The 27542-nt window shown below is 43.0% G+C and overlaps 1 protein-coding gene across 1 annotated transcript in view; it reads left to right on the top strand.

Annotated features, from left to right (window-relative positions):
* LOC125250308 (corticotropin-releasing factor receptor 2) overlaps positions 1 to 18020 on the top strand; it is a 66274-nt gene extending 48254 nt beyond the window's left edge. The window contains exons 10-12 of the mRNA XM_048162837.1: positions 584 to 719; positions 11686 to 11727; positions 17043 to 18020. Of these exons, the coding sequence (XP_048018794.1) occupies positions 584 to 719; positions 11686 to 11727; positions 17043 to 17183 (319 nt within the window). The 3' untranslated portion in view covers positions 17184 to 18020. The remainder of the gene's footprint in view (positions 1 to 583; positions 720 to 11685; positions 11728 to 17042) is intronic.
* The last annotated feature ends 9522 nt before the right edge of the window (positions 18021 to 27542 follow it).

Below are 27542 nucleotides of genomic sequence, written 5' to 3' on the forward strand. Positions count from 1 at the left end.
AGCTGGGATGTGTCAGGATATTTATTAATATATCTCAGATTGTGTTCATCAGAAAGAGGAAAGTCATATACACCTAGGATGGCTTGAGGGTGAGTAAATCTTGGGGTAATTTTCATTTTAAAGTGAACAAATTCTTTAATATTTGAAGCTTTCAACCCAGCACACATGGTCCTTTATAATCCTTGCTCAAAATAATAGCAAAATAATAAAGGGAGAGCCGTTTTGATATTTGATGTACATGCACTTAACTTTCAGATGTCAATCATGTTGAAATATTAAAATCATTTAGATTTCATATATCAGCTATTTTACATATTAAATGAGGTTTACATCCATGTTGAATTTGGGACATGTGAATGCAGTTTAAATATAGCTATTGTAAACTCTGATCCATGTGAATTTATTGTCATTGATATACTAGTATTGTCTCACGATTTCTCAATCCTTTAAGAAGAAATGAGACTCCAAAGCTGAAGTTAGGAAAAGTGCCTTGTGTCAAATCAGTTAATGTGCCATAAATTTAATTAAAAATCGTTGCTCCCTCTCCTTCCCTGTCCCTTTTTCTCCCTTTCTGTGATTGCAGGAAAGCCGTGAAAGCCACTCTAGTGCTTCTGCCTTTACTCGGTATCACATACATGCTGTTCTTTGTGAACCCAGGGGAGGATGACATTTCTCAAATTGTATTCATCTATTTCAACTCATTTCTTCAGTCCTTTCAGGTGAGTGTCACTCCATGTCTGCACAGAGATCCTACTCTTATTCCCATCACATTCATTTAACTGCCAGTAAAGTTGCTGGTGAAAAACACACTGAAATAGATAATGTAATATCAAAAAACAACACTTACAGTATCACAACTCATACTGTATGTACAGTAATGTGAGGGTTCTAGTAACCCCTAAAGGACTAGAGTAGAAAAGATGAATTGTTGACTTAGAAATTTAGCACTATAAATAGCAATACTGCTCTCCTGTTCAGTATAAAAATAAGAATCAGTGGTGAAGCAAGGGTTAGAGGTAAAGGAGTGAGAGTTCAATTTTCAAAAAAACTGATCATTCTTTCAAAACCTGATCTCATGCTTTCATTACAGTTATACATAGTTTCTTTCCACATAATAATTGTCTCAAAACACAAGATTATTAATGGGAACATTTGGTTTACTCACCAAAACAACAGTATTATCTTCTTTTAAAACATTGGTTGCATTTGTGATAGAAAGTACATTAATAGTAAACACTTGGAGATAATCTCAAATACGCTATATTAATTAATATCAAGCCTTAATCATTTGGCCATGAAATTTCATCAGCATTACAGTGAATATTCTTGTTGTTCATGCACATGGGAAAAACATTCTGGCATGACAAATCCATGCTTGACACTGCTTTGTATTTTTGTCATTGCAAGCCTCATCCATGGCTTGAATGAGGGTGATATGTTCATGGGGATGGTGATCGTACACGTATGAATTCTGCGATTGGATTGAGGAAAGAGGAATATGGTGGAAGACAGCGGGTCATTAACTCAGGATGAGCCTGAAACCATTCTCAATCCAGCTCTCATGGTGGACACAGACATTTTCCCACACAGTACAGGGTGACATCTGCTCAAGTTCATTTAGAAAGGCTATAAGATGTTCAATGTTGTATGATCCAAAAACTGGTCTACGGGCTACCGCTCCACCTTCACATATAGCCACACACACTGAAATGGATGGTTGCCCGTTGGCCAATTAGATTACGTCCACAGCAGCTGGTTTTTGCCAAATTCAAACATGCCTTGTCAACAAAAATAAACTTTTTAAATATGCATCCAGCTCCATCACCCTCTAAAACGATAGTTCCCTTTGTTTGTTTCCTCTCTCTTGAAGTTTATCCTGCTTCATGCTTGCACATTCTCACACACTGTTTTACTGATATGGTATCTAGTTTCACCAAGTGACAGTACATTTGAAATTGGATTTAGTATAATTGGTCTTTTGTGATTGAAAGCACTTCCAGCAATTACTCTAGCTTAACAACACACAATAATCAGACTAGTTGAAAATCTGTAGATATACCAAATAATTAATTGCTTAATTATTAAAGGGTTTGTTCGCCCAAAAATAAAAAATCTGTCATTAATTACTCACCCTCATATCGTTCCATATCCGTAAGATCTTCATTCATCTTCGAAACACAAAATAAGGTATTGTTGATGAAATCCGAGAGGTATATAACTCATCCATAGACAGCGATATAATCAACACTTTCAAGGTCCAGAAAGGTAGTAAAGACATCGTTAAAATAGTCATGTGACTGCAGTGGTTCAACCTTAATGTTATGAAGAGACGAGAATACTTTTTGTGTGCAAAAAGAAAACGAAAATAACGACTTTATTCAACAATCTCTTTTCTTGCCTGTCATTATGCAGTAAGCACAGTGAAGGCTTCTGCGTTTATGTCCGAACGCCAGCTCAGTATTGGCCAAAGCTGATCACGTGATCAGCACGACGCATGCGTGTGATGTTGACATAGGTGTCAATAATGAGTCGGCATTCTGACGTAGAACCTAGAAGCGCTGGACAAAAACAATGTATGTGAATGACACAGAAGAGAAGATATTGTTGAATAAAGTTGTTATTTTGTTTTTGTGCACAAAAAGTATTCTCTTCACTTCATAACATTAAGTTTGAACCACTGCAGTCACATTGACTGTGTTAGCAATGTTTTTAGTACCTTTCTGGACCTTGAACGTGTCAGGTAGATTGTTGTCTATGGACGAGTCCTATACCTCTCAGATTTCATTAAAAATATCTTAAATTGTGTTCTGAAGATGAACAAATGTCTTACGGATGTGGAACGACATGAGGATGAGTAATTAATGACAAAATTCACACATTTTTGGGTGAACTAACCCTAAGATAAGTTAGACAAATGTATTAAAATGAATGAAAAAAAGATGCACCTTAAAAGTTTGATAGAAAAAGCATTGTGAAATACAGTTAAGGCCCTGATATACTCATGATGAAGTTCTTTTGAAGTTTGAAATACCTGCGCAGCGATATACTGTTAGCAAACTTCCAGTCACCTGCTGAGAGCGGCGTTTAGATGAATATGTAAATGTTCTGCACACTTTTGTTTCAATAACAAAATAAACTCAACAAAAATAACAGCAGAGAGAAAACAGCAGATAAGAAAGCATCTGATTATAGCAGTGTGGATATTTGCATGACCTCTGCAATTTTACACTCCAGTAAATTTCAATTTCTACTATAAAGCGTGTTCAAGTTTTTACTCATGGGCGTCCGACCTTGAGGGACTGAACAGAAGAAATGAACCAACGATTTCCACATCAAAGAAGAGCCTTGAGCCACACATATGTATTATGTAATCGGGATGGACCAGTGGTAGTTCAAAGGTGTTTATCAGCCAGAGCCAACTTTTCCGGAAAGTTTGCTTTGGACAGTTGTTTTTGAAGTCCCGAAATGAACACCAAACGGACTTCATCACACCAGTTCGTTCTTTGATTTCGCTTGAATTATTTTTGGGCCTTTGCTGTTAATGAAAAGGCTCAGGCTTTTTCTAAAAAGTTCAAACAATCAATGTATGCCCATGTTAAAAATAATGCATTCATAAAACTATTATGCACTTCTATAAGACTATTCAGAACAAATGGTTTGTGAGTGGAGCGGTACACCTGAGCAGAACGAAACTGTCTCTAACACTACACAAGAACTGCAAAAATTAGCAAGATGGTCAAAGTCATCCATCTAGTGCATGTTCACATAGGAAAACAACCGAGAAACAGTGCGGATGGGGACAAAAAAAAAAAAAAAACACTTTTAATGTAAATGGCCACTTATTCACATGAATTTACCTCTCAAGAAGTATCTTTTTGTTTCAATAGGTGGATATCCACTTCATCCAGTGCTGTTTGTTCTCTCTGTTCTTAAGTATCTCAATTCTGTCTGTTTTAATGGCTGAGAAAGCTTGTCAAATGATTCATTGAGTGTGGGGTCCAAATGAATGCGACTCCATTCAGTCTCTTTTGTAAACCAATTTGCCCAATTCACTGAGAAGAAAGAAACGACACAAAAGAATGATTCATGAATGATTGGCATCGCTGGTTCGATCTACAAAAGTATGGGACACACGTAATAACTGCTGAAATATTCGCTGGGAAACCATTTCTCAGGTCAGTCAGAGCACTTATGGTACGCACAGTACCTACAGCCGTACATATGCAGACACACTGTTTGCATTGGCCTGGAGAAGAATGCCGTTTGATTAGAAAGCAAACAAACCACCAACACAACCATTTTTCCATGACTCAGGGATGTGGTGTGATGATCCACTAACATTTTCATTCAGCAAGGAACCAAATTATTGTTTTTTTGTTTTGAAAAGCGCACAATCTTCCCCACAAACTAAAAATTTAAGTGGAATCAGAACACCTATGTATGTGGAATCCATGCTGGTTTATTCTGGATTTTTCAGCAGGGTATTTTCTCCGTTTACGCATGTAACCTCAGTTCACTGAGATGTAGGGGTCGTTTGAAGGGAATTGTGTGAGCTGGCTGAATTACTCTGCTTGAGTGTCCCTCAGTTGAACGATTCTGAAGAAATGGTGTTCCCTGCCGCCTTATATGGGTCACATTCATGCCAAATACAGTGTGCTAGAACACCATTGGCTAATTGTATGCAAATTAGTGTCTCTACAAGGCTTTAGGTTTGGTCAAAGAAAGGAATTTTCCTGTACAACTCTGCAGGGATGACATGTTTTTGTAGGCCAACTCATAGCATCACCTGGTTCCCTTGTAAAAAACAAAATAGGATTATTTCATTGGCTTTCGGATTATTGCACAAAATAAGTTCTGTGACCAACAAATGATTGTGATATGCATTTTGTTCATTATGATAAACTTGACAAACGGACACATCTTTTATGAATTTTAAGGCATAAATACAATCAGCAGAAGTCAAAAGCTAAACTTAAGCTACACATGAACTACACCACAGTCACGAGTCAGAAATAAACACGATAGGCCTCATTCATGAAACCTTCATAAATATATATGAGTATATTCTGAATAATTTAAAATGGACCTTCCTGAAAACTCTCCTCCAGATTCACAAATGCTTCATAAACATCAGATTTGATAGTTAAACGTGTGTTAATGTTAATGAATTCCAATCTTTTGTAAATAGGGCGCACATGCACGCTCATTCACAATTAGTGTAATCCCCGCATGTGAATTACAACTATGTAAATTACATGTCCAGGAACGCTGTGCAAACTTCCGGACTGCCTTCTCAGGTTTGACTCCAGTTTAACTAATAGGCTAATAGGCCATAAGCATGTATAATAAATATTAAATTAAAGGTACGGTAGAACATCTTTTTAAAAGATGTAATATAAGTCTAAAGTGTCCCCTGAATGTGTCTGTGAAGTTTCAGCTCAAAATACCCCATAGATTTTTTTAAATTCATTTTTTTAACTGCCTATTTTGACGGCTCTTGTCTCCGTGAATACAGTAAGAAACGATGGTAACTTTAACCACATTTAACAGTATATTAGCAACATGCTAACGAGACATTTAGAAAGACAATTTACAAATATCACTAAAAATATTATGATATCATGGATCATGTCAGTTATTATTGCTCCATCTGCCATTTTTCACTGTTGTTCTTGCTTGCTTACCTAGTCTGATGATTCAGCTGTGCACAGATCCAGACGTTAATACTGGCTGCCCTTGTCTAATGCCTTGAACATGGGCTGGCATATGCTAATATTGGGGGTGTACATATTAATGATCCCGTTACGTAACAGTCGGTGTTATGTTGAGATTCGCCTGTTCTTCGGAGGTCTTTTAAACAAATGAAATTTATATAAGAAGGAGGAAACAATGAAGTTTGAGACTCACTGTATGTCATTTCCATGTACTGAACTCTTGTTATTTAACTATGCCCAGGTAAATTCAATTTTTAATTCTAGGGCACCTTTAACTCGTGTACAGCAAAGCGATTTTAGCCAACTGAAAAAATGCCAGGCGCTCTTCTGAAAACTGCCAGATGGTGGCGCTTGAGAGCACTTTGGAGGTATAGCGTTTTTCCAGCTTTGGTTGCTATGATTTGGAATATCCACAGCAGTAATATGTTACTAGTATCTCACTTTGAAGAATATTACTGAATATAAAAATGCAGTAACCAGCAATATTAACTCCATTTTTGCACAAGGTGGATGATTGGTCGGTGTGGTATTTACCCCACCCCTCCTCCACTGTGATTGGACAGCTAGGTAACAAGTGACACTGATGAGCACTGTATTTTACCAAAAGTTGACAAGTTTTCAACTCTCAGCTATGAAAAAAAAAAGAACAAAGAACGTTTAAATGTTTTACACACCATTTGCACATGGTAGGGAGCAGGTGTAAATTTCTTTCGTACCAACTAACATTTCAAAACTACAAACATTTTTTTATGAATCCCAAAATTTCCGTCAGCTTTATGAACAATTTTCAAAAAATATTGTTCTGCTCGTGTTTCATTAATAAGGCTGTTAAAGTGGACTAGTGAGTACAGCTGAATCTTCCTGTTTGTGTGATGATGTTTAATATCCTAGATATATCCTCTGTAATCCCATTTAGCCAATTGTTAGCAACAGCCTATTTAAACACTATAAACGCTTTAAAAAATATATTTAAGAGGTTATTACTAATGTAATTTAGCCTAGAGCTTGTGTTCGCCACAGACCTTATTTCAGACATTTCACCAGAAACCCATTGTTTTTGGGGACAAGATCACAAAGCAGCTTTGGATTAGAGTCCTAATTCTGCCAGCAACTGTTCTGTATAAACCACTGATTTACAATCTGTCACTAATTAACCAAGTTTCTAAAGCAAATTATATCATAGAGATTTATGTAACATTTATCATTATGGCCAGCACTCTCTGCTGTGTTGCAGTTTGCTGTCAACAGTTCGAGTGGGCGAGAGTTTGCTACTCTGGGAATTTTCCAACAGTTGAAATACAGGAAAAGTGTAGGCACATCTCAACATCAGCTGCCCCTCACTGGATTAATGGCTATGTGGGAGTCAAGGCCCTTGTTAGTGCTTATTTATTTAATTCCTTCACTGTGTGTGGTAAAATGATGCAGCAAGTCTCTATTTTTTATTTAAAAATAGACAGTTAAAGAAGGAAACAGAAAAAAAAAAATACAGTCCACAAGTTGAGGCAAATATATGGTGCACAGTGTTATACACACAAATACAAAAAGCAGGAAACATACACAACACTAAAATAATGGAATAGACATTAATATTTAAACAATATATGATGTAAAATGTAACTGATAACAAACATGAGAAGAAAAAATGCCTATTTAAATTAAATCGCACACTGGTTGTGAGGAAGTGCACTAAAATAAGCAATTCAGTTTCCCCTGCCTTGAATGAGGCCCATACTGTGCATGAGATGGATAAATGCAAGTGATTAAGTGGTGTTAACTTCGTCCACTGGTTATGCTTGGTAACAATGACCCTCTGGTTGTAGTGACCTTCAGCCCACAATCTGAAGAGTTTTTGTGTCTCATAATGTCTCTCCTCACTGGATGGAGAGTCTGAGCATAGAGTCATAGGGCATTATTATACACCTGGCACAATGTGACGCTAGGTGCGACGCAAGTGTTTTTAGCTAGCTTCAGCCTGATGCAGTTATCATTTTCACATCCAGTGCCACATTGTTTAAATAGCAAATGCACTCGTGCTCATCTGCTGGTCTGAAAACGAGGTGTTTTCAGGTGCATTGTTGGCGTGTTGCTATTTTGAGACAATTGAAATAGACTGCGCCATTGACTAACAAAACCTGGTCTAAAGTCAGTATTTTATTTTTTAGTAATAAATAAATAAAGCACATTAGTAATATGCACCTATAGGCAGGTGCTCAACACGTGTACACTGTGCCACAGTGACATGCAGCACACAAACATGCCAAATATTAAAAATAAAAGGATTCCTCTCTGGAGAATCATTCAATCTTTCCGCTTGCGAATTCCGCCATGTAAATAGTGAATCCACCATGGTGCAAACGCAATTGGCTTTTAACCCTCTATGGTACGCAATATCATATCAATGAGGAAATTATTTGTGTTGTTTTTCCTGCTTAAAATTGGACACTTTAACAATATCAATAAACATTTTCATAATTTTTTAATTTATTTAATTTTTATAAGTTTGTTGCCTCGAGGCAACATTGTACCACAAAGGAAAAATGTAAACATTTGGCATTTTCATGTAGAAAAAAGAAATGTATTTATTTTAAAACATCAATTTCTTTAACTAGACACTTAAACAAACATATTTATCTAGTTTTTAATGTATTAAAATTTTCATATTTAATAAAAAGTAACATTTTATATCCAGCTGTTGCCCTCAGGCAACATTGTACCATAGTGGAACACGAGTATTACTAAACCATCATATCTTTATGTTATTATATCAAGTTATCATATCCATCTTCATCCTCATATCCATCTTCTCTCTCACCCTCACTCTCTCCCTGACGGATTGTCACTATGATTTCATCTTCCTCATCACAGTATGACCCTTCATTAACTCCTCATCTTCACCCTCATCACCCTCAGTGCTACCTGTGTTTTACACCTTTCTGAAGTGCTATAGAAAATGTGCAGATCATAATATATGCAGATATAGTATGTGAATTACTATTCTCATAAGTGCATTACAAAATCATGTGAAAATGGCAACATATTTAGATAATTCTAACTCTTTTCCTTACAAATGCAATACATTTGCATCCAAACCTATTATAGCTGTATGGCCTTATGCGATTCCATTATGGTACAATGTTGCCTTGAGGCAAAACACAGTTTTTTGTTATTTTCTCTAAAACATTTGATGATATACAGTATAATGTAAAGTTCCTAAAAATACTTTACTTGCCAGTGAAGGTGACTCGTATTTTTTGTGGGTGATTAAATGGTTACAAACAAGTAAAAAAAGCACTTTTCAATGGAGAAAATATGGTGTCATGTGACGTGCTGAAACAGGACACAAAATGGACCCCTGTTGGTCATGTTTTGGTCTTTTTTGCACTTTTATTGATTAGTATTTGAGTTATTCTGTCCTGAGATATGTTTGATCAATCAATTGGTGCCTTATTTTCTTAATAACAAACTAAAATAGACCATGTTGGGAATGGGAGATGAGACTCTGATTGGCCTATTGCACCTTACACCCAAAACACACACTGTAAAAAAGCATCTTGATTTTAACGGTAAAAGACTGTAAAAATGCTACGGTGAAAAACAGGTAATTCGTTTACAGAAAGTTTTCGTACCATATACGGTAAATAACTGTAATAGATCTAACAGTACATTTAATGTAATTTTACAGTAAAATACAATTAAATTGACATTCCCACAATTCCCTGTGTGAGGGCCGTTACATAGTCAACGCGAGAAACGCGAGCAAGCAACGCGAGCGACGCGCTCCCTTTCATAGTCTAAACAGTGGACGCAAGCGTCACGGGCGATGCGTGTATGCAATACACCGCTCACGCAACAGGGGGTAGTAGAGTCGGGTGATATTCAGATCAAAATGGCAACTGAAGAGGAGCGTATTCTGTTGCTGATTTTACATCGGCGGTAACAAAGGCAACGCAGAGATAGACGGTGGTATGTTCGCCCTTTAAATCAAAAAAGAGATCAGGATGAATACGTATAAGTTCGCATAATTTTTCCTCTTCGCCCGCCATTGTATTCAAACCTTCTTCTTCTGTAAACACAATATACTTGAATTAATGTACAATATTTGCAATGTCGCCCCCACCGACAACGCATAGTATTGCGTGCATCGGCGCGTCGCGTATCAAAAACTAGGACGACACATTTGGCTACGCACCGACGCATAATGGCGGCCGAAGCGTAACGATGCGTAGCCTCGGGGACGCGTATGCGTACAGACGCGTTGACTATGAAACGGCCCTGACACTTCACATTTGATGTATTTTCGTTGAAATAACTGTTTCTTCTTAGTTTTTTTCTAATCAGTTATACATTAGGGTTTTATTTTACATCTACTGTTGTTAAATTAATGTTTACAGCATTTTTTAAATTTCATGTGTGTTGCCATGATGATGTTTAGTGTTTTTAGTGAGTGCATCTTCTATATATTAGTATCGTCCTTCTCAACTGGGAAAGCTGTTTGTAATGAACTTTGATTCATCATGTGAATCTTATCACCACTGTGTTATTGGTGATTGTCAGTGTATTACAAAGGTGCAAAACAGATATTAGTACTTCAATTTTCCTTGGGAATTTTATGGCAGCCCTGGCCTGAACTTTAGAGAGAGAGGCAAGATTGGTGAAAGATAGTTAGTTCATAAGAAAAAGCATGTAGACAGGAGGAGTCCTCTCCTTTCCGAGCCTGGTACTGGGGTCTTCTTCTTGCCCTGTAAGAGGTGTCCTACAGAATCAGCCTTATCTGATGGTGCTTGGCAATTTTTTTGTGTTAGTTCACTAAGATCCAATTGAAATGTAGCAAACATTTCTCCACTGTGGCAGCCAGAGACGGGCTCCACAATAACATTTTGAGTTTTATCAATTAGCTGGCTCTAGATGATCTCTAGATAGACCAATCTGGGGGAAAAAAGTGTCAAAAAATGACCCTTTTCAAAGAAACAATGTGAACAATCAAAGTCAACAATGACAATGGCATACATAAAAACTTAATAAACATCACTAGCATGTCCTGAGGTTAAAAAATTATTAAAGGCTTATTGGCTTATTTAAACAAAAACTTTGCAATCACCATAGCTACTACTAATTTTAACAGTTCAGTTTTAATTTGTGTTATGGTTAATGTCAGTTCAACTTATGTGTTAGTATTATAGCCTAAATTCATGTTTCTTTTCAGTGCAGATTAGTTAAGACATTTGAAGTACAGTGCTCACCACCTCTTATGTATTCTTACTCAAAGTGGTCTCTGTAACAGATAACGGAAAGGATGCTGGTTTGAGTCTTGCATGGGATGATCCATAGCTTTTATGTATTGCATATGACATCCCTAGGGTGCTTGGTACCATAATTGCTGGTTGCAGTTCTATTTATTTTTGTGTCTGTCATGTGCACCTGAAACAACTTTAGAGAAGTCAATATTGCGAAAAGATATTGTGTGAGAGAGTCGGGGACCATTATTGGTCTTATGTCACCTTTTAAGTAGGATCTCCTGATCTCTTTCTGTTTGAAGTGGTCTGGAGTCTATCTCATCTTCTGCTCTCATGAAACTTTTAAGTGCTTCAGTGTAAAAAAATAGTTTTGTTTCCCCGGAGAACATTATTTCCCAGCAGCCTTTGATGCAGTCAGTCCTCAGAAGTAGAACTGACATCTTAGTAACAACATATGCCAATTATTTTTGGATGGAGCTTTGTTCCAGGGAGAACAACCTGTGGTACAAGACCCGCTGTCAAAACACCATAATCTGCCACTTTTCATACTGAACAAGGCCAAAAATAATAAATTCTGTTGAGCAACGGACATTTGTTTCTTGTGTCCATCACAATGGCATATTTAATTTTAATGTTAACATTTTTAATGCATGTTTCATTTTATTATTTGCATTTAGCAATGTTTTGTTAATTGAAGTGACAGTTTGACTGATGTTGTTTAATGTTTTGTTTTTCAGGGATTCTTTGTGTCAGTATTTTACTGCTTTCTTAATGGGGAGGTGAGTCAATGATGAGTGTAATTTCATGGATGGACAGAACTGGAAGATAACGATAAATATACAGGCCTTTTCCACTGCCATATCACCCCGTCACCCTATCTGCTCTCTGACATCCAAACCTATTATTATGTGGGAGGCTATTTACACTGACTCGCTTACACACAAACACCAAGAGAAACAGAGCAATTTATTAACACCCTGCAAACTGCTTTCATTTAATGGGGCCATTTTTATTACCTATAGGATGCCTGTTCAATATCACTTGACACATCTGTCATTTCCTCCAGTTATTTCCCTCTTCTGTGTCCAAACAGAAAAACTGATATTGTGTCTGTATCTGTGTGTGTGTGTGTGTGTGTGTGTTCTTGTATACATGGTTTATGAGGACACAAACGTGTATAATGGTATGCTTATTACAACGTAAACATGGTTTATGAAGACAATTCCTATGTCCTTGTAAATCAAATGGCTTAAAAAACATACTAAATATTTTTTTTACAGTTTTCTGTGATGGGTAGTGTAGGGGGGATAGAATATACAGTTTAAAAAAATACATTACGTCTATGGAGAGTTCCCGTAAACCACATATACAAATATGTGTGTGTGTGTGTGTGTGTAGATATAAGTTGGCCCACATAGAATGTGTGCATGTTTTTTTTTAATTCTGCATTGTGGAAGAAAATCTGTAGAATTTAAAAATATTTCACATTAATTTGGAATTTTCACTTTTGTTGGTAGCTTATAGCATGATCAAATTAGCCAGAACATTAAGTAATTGAACATGCAAGAAGTGGGAAATACTGAGTGATCATTGTGGCAAAGCAGGGCGGGGCAGAGAGCCGTGGGAGCGGAGCGAGGCTGGTGGAGGAAATGAGAGACACCTGCACGGCACACCGGTCTCGAGTCCCACTGAGGAGCTCCGGAAGGATTTAAGGAGGAATGAAGGGGAGAGAGGACCAGGCCTGGGACAATTTGTTTTATTATGTTTATATAAGCAGCCATATCATCCTGTAGCCCAAGACTGGTTGCTCACTGAAGCTAAGCAGGGCTGAGCCTAGTTAGTACCTGGATGGGAGACCTCCTGGGAAAACCAGGTAGCTGCTGGAAGAGGTGTTAGTGAGGCCAGCAGGGGGTGCTCACCCTGTGGTCTGTGTGGGTCCTAACACCCCAGTATAGTGACGGGGACACTGTACTGTAACAAGCACCGTCCTTCGGATGAGACATTAAACCGAGGTCCTGACTCTCTGTGGTCATTAAAAATCCCATGGAACTTCTTGTAAAGAGCAGGGGTGTAACCCCTGGTGTCCTGGACAAATTCCCTCCATTGGCCCCTACCAATCATGGCCTCCTAATAATCCCCATCCATTGAATTGGCTCACTCACTCTCACTGGCTCCATTGTACTGTGGCTGCCGTCGCATCATCCAAGTGGATGCTGCACACTGGTGGTGGTTGAGGAGAGACCCCTGATATGATTGTAAAGCGTTTTGGGTGTACGGTAGTACATATGAAAGCGCTATATAAATGCCTCATTCATTCATTCACTCATATGTGGTAGCTGGCTATGAGGTGGCTGCCGCTTACTTTCATTTTGTTGATGATTAAATGTTCATCATTTGCTGGATCCCACCTCCTTCCTTAACTTCCCTAAACTTTGCCACATTGGTGCCGAAACCCAGGAGGTAGGAGGGGCACACTGATGGAGAGCCCTCTCTGCTGAGGGAGATCGTGGTGCTGAGGAGGTTGGGCAATGCAGAAGAAGGCTGTCCAAGGTGGTGGTTCTGGAGTGACTTGCCGGGGGTACGGGGAAACTTGCTGCCATCTTGGAGGGGTGACAGATGGAGGAGATTCCACCATTCACCAGAGGGTAGGGCGTGTCGCCATCCTCTATGATGAAGAGGAGCATGCAGAATGAGGGAATGGGGGCTCGCTGCCGGGTGCCCGAAACCAGAGGAGCCGTTGCTGTCCACCAGGGGGCAGAGGTGTCGGAGGCTGTCCACCAAAGGGCACCGCGAGTGAGGATGTCTCAGCTGGTTGAAGACAAAGCGGCAGTGTGTTCTGGGAACTGGACCATGACTGTGAAAATAACTATTTAAAATTGTAATAAATAATGGCCATCCATTAAATAAAGTCAGTGAGATTCACTGTAATCTGAAACTATTTGTAACAAATATAGACTATTAGTATGGATTCTTTTCTACAGTCCCTGACTGTTTGATGACAGCAGTACTGAACTGACGTGGACACAAGTCTGTGCAAAACCACATTATTCAGCATGATTTGAGAATATTCCTAGAGTTATTATTACTTTTATTATTATGGTCAGAGTTGTAATTAATTTCTTAATTTCATGTCATAAGATGTTGCAAGACATGTTTACTCATAAAACTTTATTGACATGTTTAAGAAAGACGCTTCAGAACTAATTAACTAAACATTTGTTTATTATTTTTTATGTATTTTTAGAATGTTGTTATTTTACAGTCTAATAGCCTCTCTTCATATATGATTTGTTTGGGGGTAATTGTTTGTATTTCTGTTATAACCCCAGGCAAGACAGAGAATATTCTTACAATCAAGATTACTCTGTCATCAAGCTACCAAATATCTAGAACATCAACATCAAACCAAATCATATCATATAATATGACTCTTAGCTATGTCATTCTCTGTTTGCCCTTAAATATTACAATGTTTTTAGATGAAGACAACAACATCCTCTCTCGTGACTGACCGACTAAATTAAAACATATTATAATGAAATCATCCAGCTCTTTTTATTGCTCTTTTTCTTTTTATAACCATTACATGTAAGTCTTTTTGATAGCTAGAAATCAAGTTCATATGGCTTTATCCATTTCAATTTCATATCTTGTACTTGAATGAAGACTTTCCACTATTCTTGGGCAAATTTTTATAAATAGTTCTTGAGGGTTAAAACAATTCACTGTTATACATCTTTTAAATTCTTGTGTTTTGAATTCTTGAATTTTTGTGGAAATAAAAACAAATTGTCCTCATTTACTTGTAGCATACATTGTACATACATGTAGCTACAAAATTGCCCAGTTACATATGTAACCCTGGAGCTGATGCTATGAGAAAAACCCTCTGTCTGTGACAACTGTCTGAACCCCATATAAAATAGATCGCTCTTTGGATTTTTGGAATGGCAGAGCTATGCAGCTCTCTCGTTCTCTGCTCGTTACATACAAAACAGACACTCCCTTTCATAGGTTCACTTGACACTGCATCAGTAGCTGATAAAAGTGTATGGAGAGGGGCAGCCTGATGCCACACAAATGTGCTCCAAAAATGCACCATTAGATAACGCATGAGAAGCAACACTCCTAGTAGAGTGAGCATAAAAGCCAAGATGCTATGTTAACCCAGCCTCATAAGCAAGATAAATCACGTCCTTAACCTATTGTGACATACTCTTTTTGTAGTAGCAACACTCCTATAGTGGCCATCAAAACAAGAAAACAAAAGAGCAAATTTATGCCACTGGCTCCTGCAGTCAACATAAATTCATTACATCCTCATAGGACAAAGCCTGTGCAACCTTCTTTGATTCAAAGGGCAGAGAAGAAAATGCCTCAACTAACTAGCAAACCAAACTCAGGCAAACTGTAACAGGGAGTAGAATGAAACCAAAACAGTAAAAGGGGGGGAACCAGGCGAGAGGAACCAGGGCAGCAATGATGGTGGGAGGAGACGAAGGTAGGAGGAGCCAGGTGGGAACCTAGAGCACGGCCATGATGAAGGCCCACAGCGAAACCAATAGTGGGAGGAGCCAGGGTGGAATCAGCGGTCCGACCACCAGAGTTGGAGCCAGGAGATTTGGAGACCCAGATGGAGCCGAGGAGACCCGGCGACACCATAGGTCCTGGAGGCCAAGGTGGAGCCACGGCGATGAGCGGCTGAGGTGGAGCCAGCGCGCTGGAGGACTGAGGTTAAGCCAGTGGGATTGAGGACCAAGGTGGAGCCCAGAGGAAGGTGGAACCTGACAGAGCCAAAGGGGTGGAGGAATGATGCACAGCTGAAGGCTTGGAAGTCCATGGGGCAGGCAGAGTGACAACTGACCAAGGAGTGATGTGGGAGCCCAGTGGAGCCTTAAGGACGTTGGTCCCAAGTTAGACATGACTGTTTGATGGGCCGAGGTGGAGTGATGGGCTTGGTGGCACGATGCAGAGCTAGGGGACCCAAATGTCAAGGCGGAGCTGGAGACTAGAAGACCCGAGCCGGATCCGCACAGCAGAGTGGAGTAAACAGAGATGGAGCCAAGGAACTTAAGAGAGCCAGCGGAGACGCAGAAGACTTGGAGCTGGGCGGGAACAGCAGCGGCAGGAGACTTAGTAGCATAACCTCTTCCTCAAACCATTGCATTGGGACCTGGCACAGCTGACCCTCAGCGGTGGGAGTATGGGCGGGGCTCTATTCCATGCAATCATAGTCCACAAGGATGCCCTCCTTGACGGATGTTGTTGTAGGCTCACTCACCTGGTCAGACTCACTCTGTGCTCTTGCTCTGGGGTAATGTTGGGCTCTGGGTCCAATGTGGGATTGGATGGCTTTAGTAGATTTATTTGTGAGCTTTGGATCATTGTCTGTTGCATCAGTTTCATGAACTGCTTTCCTGAAGTTCTCCTGTAAAATCTCTTTTGAATGTATTGTTCTCTCAATGCTTGCACAGTGTCCAGGCCCTCAGGAAACAAAGGCAGCTAAACCATGATGCTCCTTCCACCATGCTTCACTGTTGTGAAGAGATTTTTTAGTGTGCAGTGCCCATTTTTCCTCTAAAGAAAGTGTTGAGCATTTTTGGCAATAATTTAAACATTGTGGAACATCCAGGTGGTCTTGGGCAAACCTGAGACATGCCTTAAATATTTTTAGACAAAAATGGTTTTCTACCATTATGTGTATGTATGTGTATTTACATTTACATTTACATTTATTCATTTGGTAGACGCTTTTATCCAAAGCGACTTACAAGTGAGGAATACAACAAGCGAGTCGTCATGACAAGGCAAATAGACAAGAAGTGCTCACAATAAAAGTTATCGGCAGTGCTCAGAGTATCATAAGCTACAATAGAGAGGAAGTGAAAGGATAGGTATAAGAATTTTTTTTTTTGTGTGTGTGTGTGTGTGTGTATGTGTATGTATGTGTTTTGTCTGATTATGAACACTATTCTTGTTCAGTGATTTTTCTGATAGTTGACACATCAACAGGTGATTCAGAAGATTCTTCTCCACAATCAGTGCAGAACAATTAAAATGCTAAAGTAAACTAATGCATGTTTCCTCTTCATAGGTACGTTCTGCAGCCAGAAAACGTTGGCATCGATGGCAGGATAATCACGCACTGCGAGTCAGAGTGGCGAGGGCCATGTCCATCCCCACCTCCCCCACCCGCATCAGCTTTCATAGCATCAAGCAGACCACGGCTGTCTGACCTTCTCACAATTGCTTTTCCTCATTAGTAATTCAGCCACACAGATGAACTGCAAGTGGCATACGAGACCAAGTGATTGTTTGCCTTTCTGATGGTCATGGGTGTATCATCCAATAACCAGTGAATTTAATTTATATGTCTGTGTAATTTTGACAATCTGCCCTGAATTAACAGGTTTTTAACAGTATTGATGAACTGTTCCTTTTCACTTACTAGTTTGCAAACATCCAAAACACTGTAGCATCTGTTTCGCCTATCTATCTATCTATCTATCTATCTATCTATCTATCTATCTATCTATCTATCTATCATCTATCTATCTATCTATCTATCTATCTATCTATCTATCTATCTATCTATCTGTCTATTATAATTGGTAGCTGACTATGAGTTAGTAATGAACTCAATAATGATTTCAGGTTATTTTTAGGGGAGGGAACGGTGAGGGACAAGCACATAGTGCACAGATCACAAATCAATTTATTACAAACAAACAAACAAAAAAAATCTCAATGTTTTAAAATGAAAGAATCTTAGTCCAAATTTCAGCCCACACTTTCGGTACCAGAGTCTCCAGGTCTCCACAAAAGCAGCAGATATGGTTGTACTGCAAAATAGGAAAACAACTCCCAACAATACTCAGTAATATAAGTTACATTACTATTTATTTTTCACCAAACTATATCATGTGCATTTAGAAAACTTTATATAAATATATGGCACAAAGCACATGGCAACATTCTGTGATACTTTTGCACCTTTTCTTAGAGCTTGAATGTGGTCACTCTTCACTGCTATTATCTGGACGAGTGCAAGCAGGACATTTTTTATTTTCTAGAAAAAAAAAATATCCCCTTACTATGAAAATAAAACTTGACAAGCCATTGTTCTGTGGCCCCAAGGCTGGCTCTCTGCAAACAAGCCACAAGATTGCTTTCCGTAACCACAGTAAACCTTGATCCAGACACGTTGTCTTTATTTAACTCTTTTTTTTTTAAGGCCAGCAACTCTAATACAAAGGATCTGTAATTTTCATGGTTTCACTCCACAGGGTAGAGACATAAGCATAAGCAATCACACGCTCTTATCCATCCTGGACACCAAATCCCCAATGACTGATATCTGTATGCAATCCATCAGGCAAGGAAAAATCAGCATGAACCACTAGGGCTTGAGTAAGATTTTGGATTTTCAAAAGCACCACATTTGACATGCAACAGTTCACTCGATTCAATGTCCACCAAACTTCATTTCCTACCAAAAGAGCATTCAATGGTTGAGCTATTTTGTCCAAGTGGAAATAAAACACCTATAATAGCCTGCAAGGACCAAAAAGGCCCTCACCTCTTAGACCTCTTGTGTTGTACTACCTCAGTATAACCAACATCATCCTCATTCTCAACAAAGAATATCCCTTTAAAATTGCATCAATATCTCGGAGCTACTGTACAGTCAGATCTGGTCTTTGGGTTCCAATTTCTGCAGTGATTACTCATAAAATGTGGTATGGTCTTAATTAACTTACAATTATAGGCAAACACAATTTGACATAACTAGAGAAATTTAGACTAGAGAAATTTATACAGGTTTGGAGCAACTTGAGGGTGAGTAAATGATGACAAAATTTTAATTTGTGGGTGAACTATACTTTTAATGAAACTGGATACACAACATTCTGAGGATGTATGCCAAGTTGCATCAAATTCCGGCCATAGGGGGCGCTACAACAACAACAACAACAACAAAATATGCTTGTAACTTAGCAGCCATTTCACCAATCAAGTGAAAATTGTACATTTTAATTTTCAACTTCTTGGTGTCAGAAACAAACATATTCTTTGAATATCACACCGACAATTTAACAAACATGACCTCCTGCAGCCAAATTTCAGCAGCTAATAATGCCAAATCAGAATGGTCGACCATTATGAAAAGTGATGTACATAGTGGCAAAATGAAGCTGTGAACCAAATCTTGTGAGAATCTGCAATAATAATAAGCAACATTTTTGCTCCTAACTCTCTCTCCATGCATGCTAGCTTTAAAGTAGTTTCATCTGACTATTTGTGTCAAGCCCTAAAAATGTATGTCTTTTTCTATAAAGTGTCTCCACCATTCTAACTCTTTAAAAAACAAACAAAAAACTTTTTTTCAAACTTCTCCTAGGCCATTCACGAGAAAACAAAACTTTGTACACATCAGCTGATCATGCACTTTCTAAAATATCTGTCATTTATTTATTTATTTATTTATTTATTTATTTATTTGTGGAATTGATATAAGGGCATACTAATGTTTCCACCAAAGGGTAACAGGATAAGAAATATTTTTAGGTCTCAAAGATTAAAATCTGTGTAAATTGTTCAAAACATTGACTTGTAGTTAAAAAAAAAAAAAAAAAAAAAGAATTTATTTATGGTTTAGTTTCATAAAGTTTAATTCCATTTGCAAAGAAATTTGTGATCTCCAAAATACTTAGATAATTTTTGTGTATCCAAATCTGTTATTGAAAATATATGTCAAGTTGCAAGACATACAGTAACTGAATGTTTTGCTGTCCAGTTAAAATGAAGAGACCTTGTTGTCTCTGTTAATATAATAATATAATAATTATAATGACATGACCATTGTATTACCATATCGTCTACATGCATTGTGTGTGTGTGTGTGTGTGTGTGTGTGTGTGTCCTCCAAATATGTAAATAGTTTTATACTTTGAGGAAAGTATAATTTTAACTGATTAATCAAACTCTGTTTGAAACAACTTAGAAATGTGTTACCATGATTTAAATGATTTCATTTTTAAGAGTGTATATTGATACATGATTTGTTTTTTTATACCTTTGAATAAAAAGAAGTAAACTTTTACTTTTACAAATAGTTGGGCAGATTAATTATGTGAATTATGTATAGAGGGTGAACTTCTGCTCATAATTAATATTGTATATTTGCCAAAGACAAGAATATTTAATGTTCATTGTGCTTTTTGTAATCCAGGTTTTCTGTTTGTTTGCTTGATTAATTGTCTGCCATGATACTTTGCATATAATTTATGTTCTGTAATTTAATGAAAAAAGACCAAATGCCTTAAAATTTTGAAAGTGTGAAGATGTGAACAATATACATTATTGCTCTGTTTGAATATAAAACATTGTGAACACTCAGAAACAACCTCTCTACATTCATGTAGTCATTAGTTCCTCTTTACATCACACTGATGTCCTGTGCTGGATTTAAGAAACCCTTTATACCACAAATATACTTGACAATAACATAACCAGTTGAAACAGTTGTGAAAACGTCTCGGTTACGTATGTAACCCTCGTTCCCTGGAGGAGGGAACGGAGACGTACGTCAGTAGTGACCGACGAATTGGGATATCGCTTAGAGAACCCTATCAGCTTCGTGTGAACTAAAACAGGCCAATGGAATTGGCGTGCGATATTTGCATAATGCGCACCGCCCCCGCCAGGTGTATATAAATAGGAAGCGGATGCAATCGCACTCTGTTTTTCGCTGAGGAGACAGCTGGTGTCCGCACTACAGCGAGGGTACAGAAACTGTGGCGACGGGACGTACGTCTCCGTTCCCTCCTTCAGGGAACGAGGGTTACATACGTAACCGAGACGTTCCCTTTCAGTCGGTCACGTTCGACGTACGTCAGTAGTGACCGACGAATTGGGATCCCAACTAAAGCGGCACAGTTACGAAACCCCTTCCAGTGCCCAGCGCAAGCTCGGCTACCCATAGCACCAGCTGGGACGGTGAAGGGGCGAGCTTATGCCGAGAGAGTTTACTGCTGTCTTACCGAATACCCACTAAGTAAACTAGACTACACTGGGGAAGCGAACCCGTAAGGGACACTGCGGAGGCCACTACCTACCCAATGGGGGAGGAGTTTACGTGGAGAATACACATATGGACTGGCCCGGGGGCAGTACACATATGGAGTCCCTGGGATGGCTCCACCTGGTAGGGGGAGACTCATCTGACAGGTGACAGCAGAGCTGGCTCTGCTAAGGGAAAGACACGGGCTCGCCGTAGGGAGTTTAGACCCGTGGACAATTACACATATGGGACCGCTCACGTAGAGGGGTCACGACATATGGGCCCCAGCCAACAGACAGCGTCAGCGACGGATGTAGGCCTGGCATCAGACACTCCGCAATGTCCGAGCCGAAGGGGGAGGCGGAGGAACTCGACAGGGTTCGCCAAGCGGGGAACACGACTGGAGTAAAAGTATGCACGTATCCGGCCAGGGGGCGGGAATGGCATTGCAAGCCGACACTTAGAGCGGGTACAACACGTCTACCGACTAGTAGATGCGAGTACACGTGAAGATACCGGCTCTACACGTAGGCTATAAAACCTAGCGAACGTGTTAGGTGTCGCCCAGCCCGCAGCTCTACAGATATCTGTCAGCGAGGCACCATGAGCCAGCGCCCAGGAAGAGGCCACCCCTCTGGTGGAGTGGGCTCTCAACCCGAGCGGGCAAGGCACGCCCTGGGATTCATACGCCAAGGCGATGGCATCCACTATCCAGTGGGCCATCCTCTGCTTGGAGACAGCCTTTCCCTTCTGCTGGCCTCCGTAACAGACAAAGAGCTGATCTGAGGTCCTGAAGCTTCGCGTTCTGTCCACGTACACACGCAGAGCGCGGACGGGACAGAGCAAAGCTAGGGCTGGGTCTGCCTCCTCCGAGGGCAGCGCTTGCAGGTTCACTACCTGATCTCTGAAGGGAGTGGTAGGAACCTTGGGCACGTATCCAGGCCGGGGTCTCAGGATGACGTGAGAATCACCGGGCCCGAATTCTAGGCACGCTTCGTCGACCGAAAACGCATGCAGGTCCCCTACCCTCTTCAGGGAAGCCAATGCAACCAGAAGGACAGTTTTTAGGGACATAACCTTCAGGTCGACTGATCGCAAAGGCTCAAAGGGATGACCCCGGAGAGCTGTGAGAACCAGGGTCAGATCCCAAGAGGGTACGGAGGAAGGGCGAGGAGGATTCAGTCTCCTTGCCCCCCTCAGGAACCTGACGATCAGATCGTGTTTCCCCAGGGACTTACCCTCAACTGCATGGTGATGTGCAGCGATAGCGGCAACATACACCTTCAGGGTGGAGGGAGACAGCCTTCGCTCCAACCCTTCTTGCAGGAAGGAAAGCACAGATCTGACCGAGCATGATCGGGGGTCCTCTCGGCGAGAGGCGCACCATTCGACGAACAGGTTCCACTTCAGCGCGTAGAGACTCCTAGTGGAAGGAGCTCTAGCGGAAGTGATGGTGTCTACGACCGCTTGCGGGAGATCACTCAGAACCTCCGCATCCCGTCCAGGGACCACACGTGGAGGTTCCACAGATCGGGACGCGGGTGCCACAGGGTGCCCCGTCTCTGAGTCAGGAGGTCCTTCCTCAGAGGAATCGGCCAGGGAGGGGCTGTCGCGAGGAGAATGAGGTCTGAGAACCAGGTCCGAGTGGGCCAGTACGGAGCCACTAACAGAACCTGCTCCCCGTCCTCCCTGACCTTGCACAGGAGTTGTGCGAGAAGGCTCACTGGGGGAAACGCATATTTGCGTAGACCCGGGGGCCAGCTGTGTGCCAGGGCATCCGTGCCGAGCGTGCCGCCGGTCAGGGAATAGAACCACTGGCAGTGGGCAGTTTCCGGGGAGGCAAACAGGTCTACCTGGGCCTCGCCGAAACGCTGCCAAATCAGCTGAACCGCCTGGGGGTGGAGCCGCCACTCGCCCGCAAGTGGAGGCTGCCGTGACAGCTCGTCGGCCGCACGGTTGAGCACACCTGGGACATGAGTGGCCCGAAGGGACCTCAGATGCTTCTGACTCCACAACAAGAGATGGCGGGCGAGTTGCGACATGCGACGGGAGCGTAGACCACCTTGATGGTTGATGTACGCAACGGCCGGAGTGCTGTCCGAACGGACCAGTACATGCTTGTCTGACAACAGCTCCTTGAAGCGGGCCAGAGCAAGACGTACTGCTAGCAACTCGAGGCAATTGATATGCCAATGCAGCTGAGGCCCCGTCCAAAGACCCGACACTGCATGCCCGTTGTACGTGGCCCCCATCCCGTGGCAGAGGCATCTGTGGAGACCACAGCATGCCTGGACACTTGTTCCAGGGGTACTCCGGCCCGCAGGAACGAAGGGTCCGACCACCGGACAAGGGTGCGGCGGCAGCTCGGTGTCACGGGGACACGGAGCGTGCCGCGCTGCCACGCCCATCTCGGGACCCGGCCGCGGAGCCAGTGTTGAAGCGGTCTCATATGGAGCAATCCGAGCGGCGTGACCGCGGCTACAGATGCCATATGCCCCAGGAGCCTCTGAAAATCTTTCAGTGGAGCCGCTGTCCTGCGCTTGAGCGAGCTCAGGCAGTTCAACACCGACTGGACGCGCGCCTCGGTGAGACGCGCAGTCCGTGCGACCGAGTCTAGCTCGAGACCGAGATAAGAGATCCTCTGCCCGGGGGCGAGTTTGCTCTTGTCCCAGTTGACCCGAAGACCCAACCGGCTGAGGTGAGCTAAAACCATGTCCCTGTGTTCGCACAACTGCTCTCGCGAGCTGGCCAGGATCAGCCAGTCGTCGAGATAGTTGAGGATACGAACGCCCTGTTCCTTGAGGGGAACAATGGCCGCCTCCGCAACCTTCGTAAAGACGCGGGGGGACAGGGCCAGCCCGAAGGGCAGGACTTTGTACTGATATGCCCGACCCTCGAACGCAAACCGCAGGAAGGGTCTGTGTCGAGGCAGAATCGAGACATGAAAGTACGCGTCCTTCAGGTCGATTGCTGCAAACCAATCCCGGGGACGGACGCATTCGAAAATGCGCTTCTGCGTGAGCATCTTGAACGGCATCTTGTGGAGATACCGGTTCAGGACGCGCAGATCCAGGATTGGCCGTAGCCCACCGCCCTTTTTCGGTACAATGAAGTAGGGGCTGTAAAACCCAGACTTCATATCGGCTGGAGGGACCGGCTCGATTGCATCCTTCGCCAGGAGGACAGCAATCTCCGCCCGGAGAACAGGTGCACTGTCCAACGACACCTGAGTGAAGTGGACACCCCTGAAGACCGGGGGACGCCGGGCGAACTGAATCGCATAGCCGAGTCTGATAGTGCGAATGAGCCAGCGGGACGGGCTGGGAAGCGTGATCCACGCCTCCAGACTCCGAGCCAGCGGGACCAAAGGCACCACAGACGCACCGGGGGTGGGGCAGCGAGGTAGAGTGGGATCCAACTCGGACGGCATGGGAGCGGCCCGGAGTGTGGTCGAACTCTGGGAGGCAGCAGTGCGTATGGGAGACGGCGCACGGGGCGCGGGCTGCACCATCACACTGCCACCTGCTGGCGAAATGGGAGGGGGCTGCGAGTGGCGAGGCGGGGCCTGGCACACTGGCAGGCGCACCCTGTTGTGACCTGGAGTTTGAGGAAACTGCTCTTTTTGTGATAAAGTGGGTACCGCTGGACTCCGGGGAGCCAGCGGCGGAAGATAGACAGACATCACAAATTCCCCCCGGCCCTCCTCCGGGGGTGGGAGAGAAGGTGGAAAACTCTCCCGAAGAGCAAGATCCTTCCCCTCCAGGTTGCCCGTCTCAGGGCCGTGACTTCCTCTTACGTTTGCCACCTGGCTTGGCTGAGACGGGCTGGGCACCACGTCCGCGACCGGCACCCTGCTGCTTGGCTGGTGTAGGCTGCTGCTTTGCCGAACCAGCAGGGGCGGAGGACGACGCAGGCGGGCGCCCTCGGCGACGAGCGGGCTGAGGCTGAGCCACGGGCGGGTGGGTGGAGGCAGCAGCGGACCGCCGTGGCATGACGTGTTTGATAGCCTCAGCCTGCTTCTGTGCGGCGGAGAACTGTTGGGCGAAGCTCTCCACCGCGTCGCCGAAGAGGCCGACCGGGGACACGGGGGAATTCAGGAACCGCTGCTTGTCGGCTTCCCGCATGTCCGCCAAGGTCAGCCAGAGATGGCGTTGCTGGACTACCAAGGTAGACATCGCATGACCAACAGCGCGTGCTGTCACCTTCGTCGCCCGGAGGGCAAGGTCGGTGGCAGCGCGCAGCTCCCCAAGCAGTTGTTGGTCAGGCCCTTCCTGGGGCATCTCCGACAGCGCTTTTGCCTGGTACACCTGCAAAAGGGCCATCGCGTGCAGGGCGGAGGCAGCCTGCCCACAGGAGCTGTAAGCCTTCTCAGTCAGACCGGCTGAGAACTTACAGGCCCGGGACGGGAGGCGCGGCTCACCACGCCAGCCAGTGGCCGTTGGACACAGCTGCATCGCAACGGACCGCTCGACTGGCGGGATCCTCGCGTACCCCCTGGCTTCTCCGCCATCCAGGGAGGAGAAGGCGGACGAGGGACCGGGCCTCGCACGAACACTATAAGGTGTTTGCCAAGACCTGGTCACCTCATCGTGCACTTCCGGGAAGAAAGGCATTGGGGCGGGACGCTGGACCTGACCAGCGCGACCCCCCCCCCCAAATACCAATCATCCAACCGAGATGGGCCGGGGCAGGGTGGAGGGTTCCACTCGAGCCCGACACACAAGGCGGCCCGGGAAAGCACAGCCGTCAACTCGGGATCCCACTCGGCCACCGCTACCGTCCCGGAGGGCGGCAGCGCGTCCGGATCTTCCTCCCCCGAGGACCCTGGCTCACCTTCCGATGCAGAGATCGACATCCGGTCCGCCGCAGGCGCACCAAAGGTAACGGCTGGACAGTCCGTAGAGGGCCCAGCGGAAACCAACGGCGGCACGACGGGTTGCGGTGCTGATGAGGCGGCAGGGGCCCGCGGAGCGTTTCCGCTCGGCGGGGAAGCCCTGACCGTAATCCTCAGGTCACCCTTCCCATACACCGCCGAACCGTCCTTCCGGCCCGGGCCGGAAAAAGCAGTCGAACGGGGCATAGGAGAGGGGACCCCCGCTTCCTGAGACCTCAGGAAGGTGAGTCTAGACCTCAGCACCGCGATAGTCATATTCCCGCAATGGGAACATGAACCATCCACAAAAGCTGCTTCAGCGTGCTGAACGCCCAAACACGAGATGCAGCGATTGTGCCCATCAGCAGGGACCAGGGAACGACCGCACCCAGTAACGCACAGACGAAATGACATACTGTCAGGGTTCGTCTGTAAAGCTCTTTTAGAAGGGGAAAGATCAGCTCACTTGTGCTGAAGCACACAGGGAGTGACGCGATGCGCTCAGGTACACCACTCCCTGAACACACCGAGGAACCGGCCCAAATCGCAACACGCACACACACTTTTAGAGTGTTGCTGTTACAACAGCAGTTGAGAGCTTATAGCTCGGCTCCTCGGAAACTCGCGACCTCGCTGGAGTGCCTTGACTTCCAACACGGACAGCTCGCTGTAAATCCTCTTCTGATGCAGTTTTAGTTTTAAACAAAAAGTCTGAAGCAGGACACCAGAAAATGGCTCCGAAGCGAAAGACAGAGTGCGATTGCATCCGCTTCCTATTTATATACACCTGGCGGAGGCGGTGCGCATTATGCAAATATCGCACGCCAATTCCATTGGCCTGTTTTAGTTCACACGAAGCTGATAGGGCTCTCTAAGCGATATCCCAATTCGTCGGTCACTACTGACGTACGTCGAACGTGACCGACTGAAAGGGAACTGATTATTATATAAGCAAAATGTCTTCAAATGACCTTCACAAAAATGTTATGGGTTTTAGAGATGGCGATTATAGTATAAGAACTGTATACATGCAAATAATCTTTCACATTTTCCGCTGACAGAAACAACTTTATACTCTTCTAGTCTGGAAAACAGTCTCTGTATTTCTCCATTGTGTCCAGAGCATTACATCTTGGTTTGCATACTTGTTTTTGATGGAGTCATAGAAAAGAATACGAAGAGAAGATGTATTATTACTTTTGCTATATTATTATTTTTACGCATATAGCATTGCAGTCTTTGGTACCAGAAATATATAAAAGTCAGAACGTGAGGGTGAAACACAAGACTCGCTGAAACACACCATCCAGATATCACATGCTACATTACACACACCAGCGAATCATCATGCACCAAATCCCATTTCTCACATTTTAAAAACACTTTTACAATTTGTTTTACACAATATACAAAGCATTATACACCGCTTGACATTAATGCAAATGGGTCCAAATCAACAGGGATATTAATGCTGGTTTGCAAAATTATGTTAAATAAAACAAATAAGAAAATCACATCCAGATGCTCGGCACTGACGAATCTCGGGATAACCAGAGGGCGAGTGTCAAGTTATATAATTCATACGCTGATTTCTCAGAGTTTTTCTTGGCCAGACAACAAATAGAGCATAAATTTGTTCTTTAAACATCTCAAGCAGT

Source organism: Megalobrama amblycephala, linkage group LG17 (genome assembly GCF_018812025.1).
Source record: "Megalobrama amblycephala isolate DHTTF-2021 linkage group LG17, ASM1881202v1, whole genome shotgun sequence".
Taxonomy (NCBI): Eukaryota; Metazoa; Chordata; class Actinopteri; order Cypriniformes; family Xenocyprididae; genus Megalobrama; species Megalobrama amblycephala.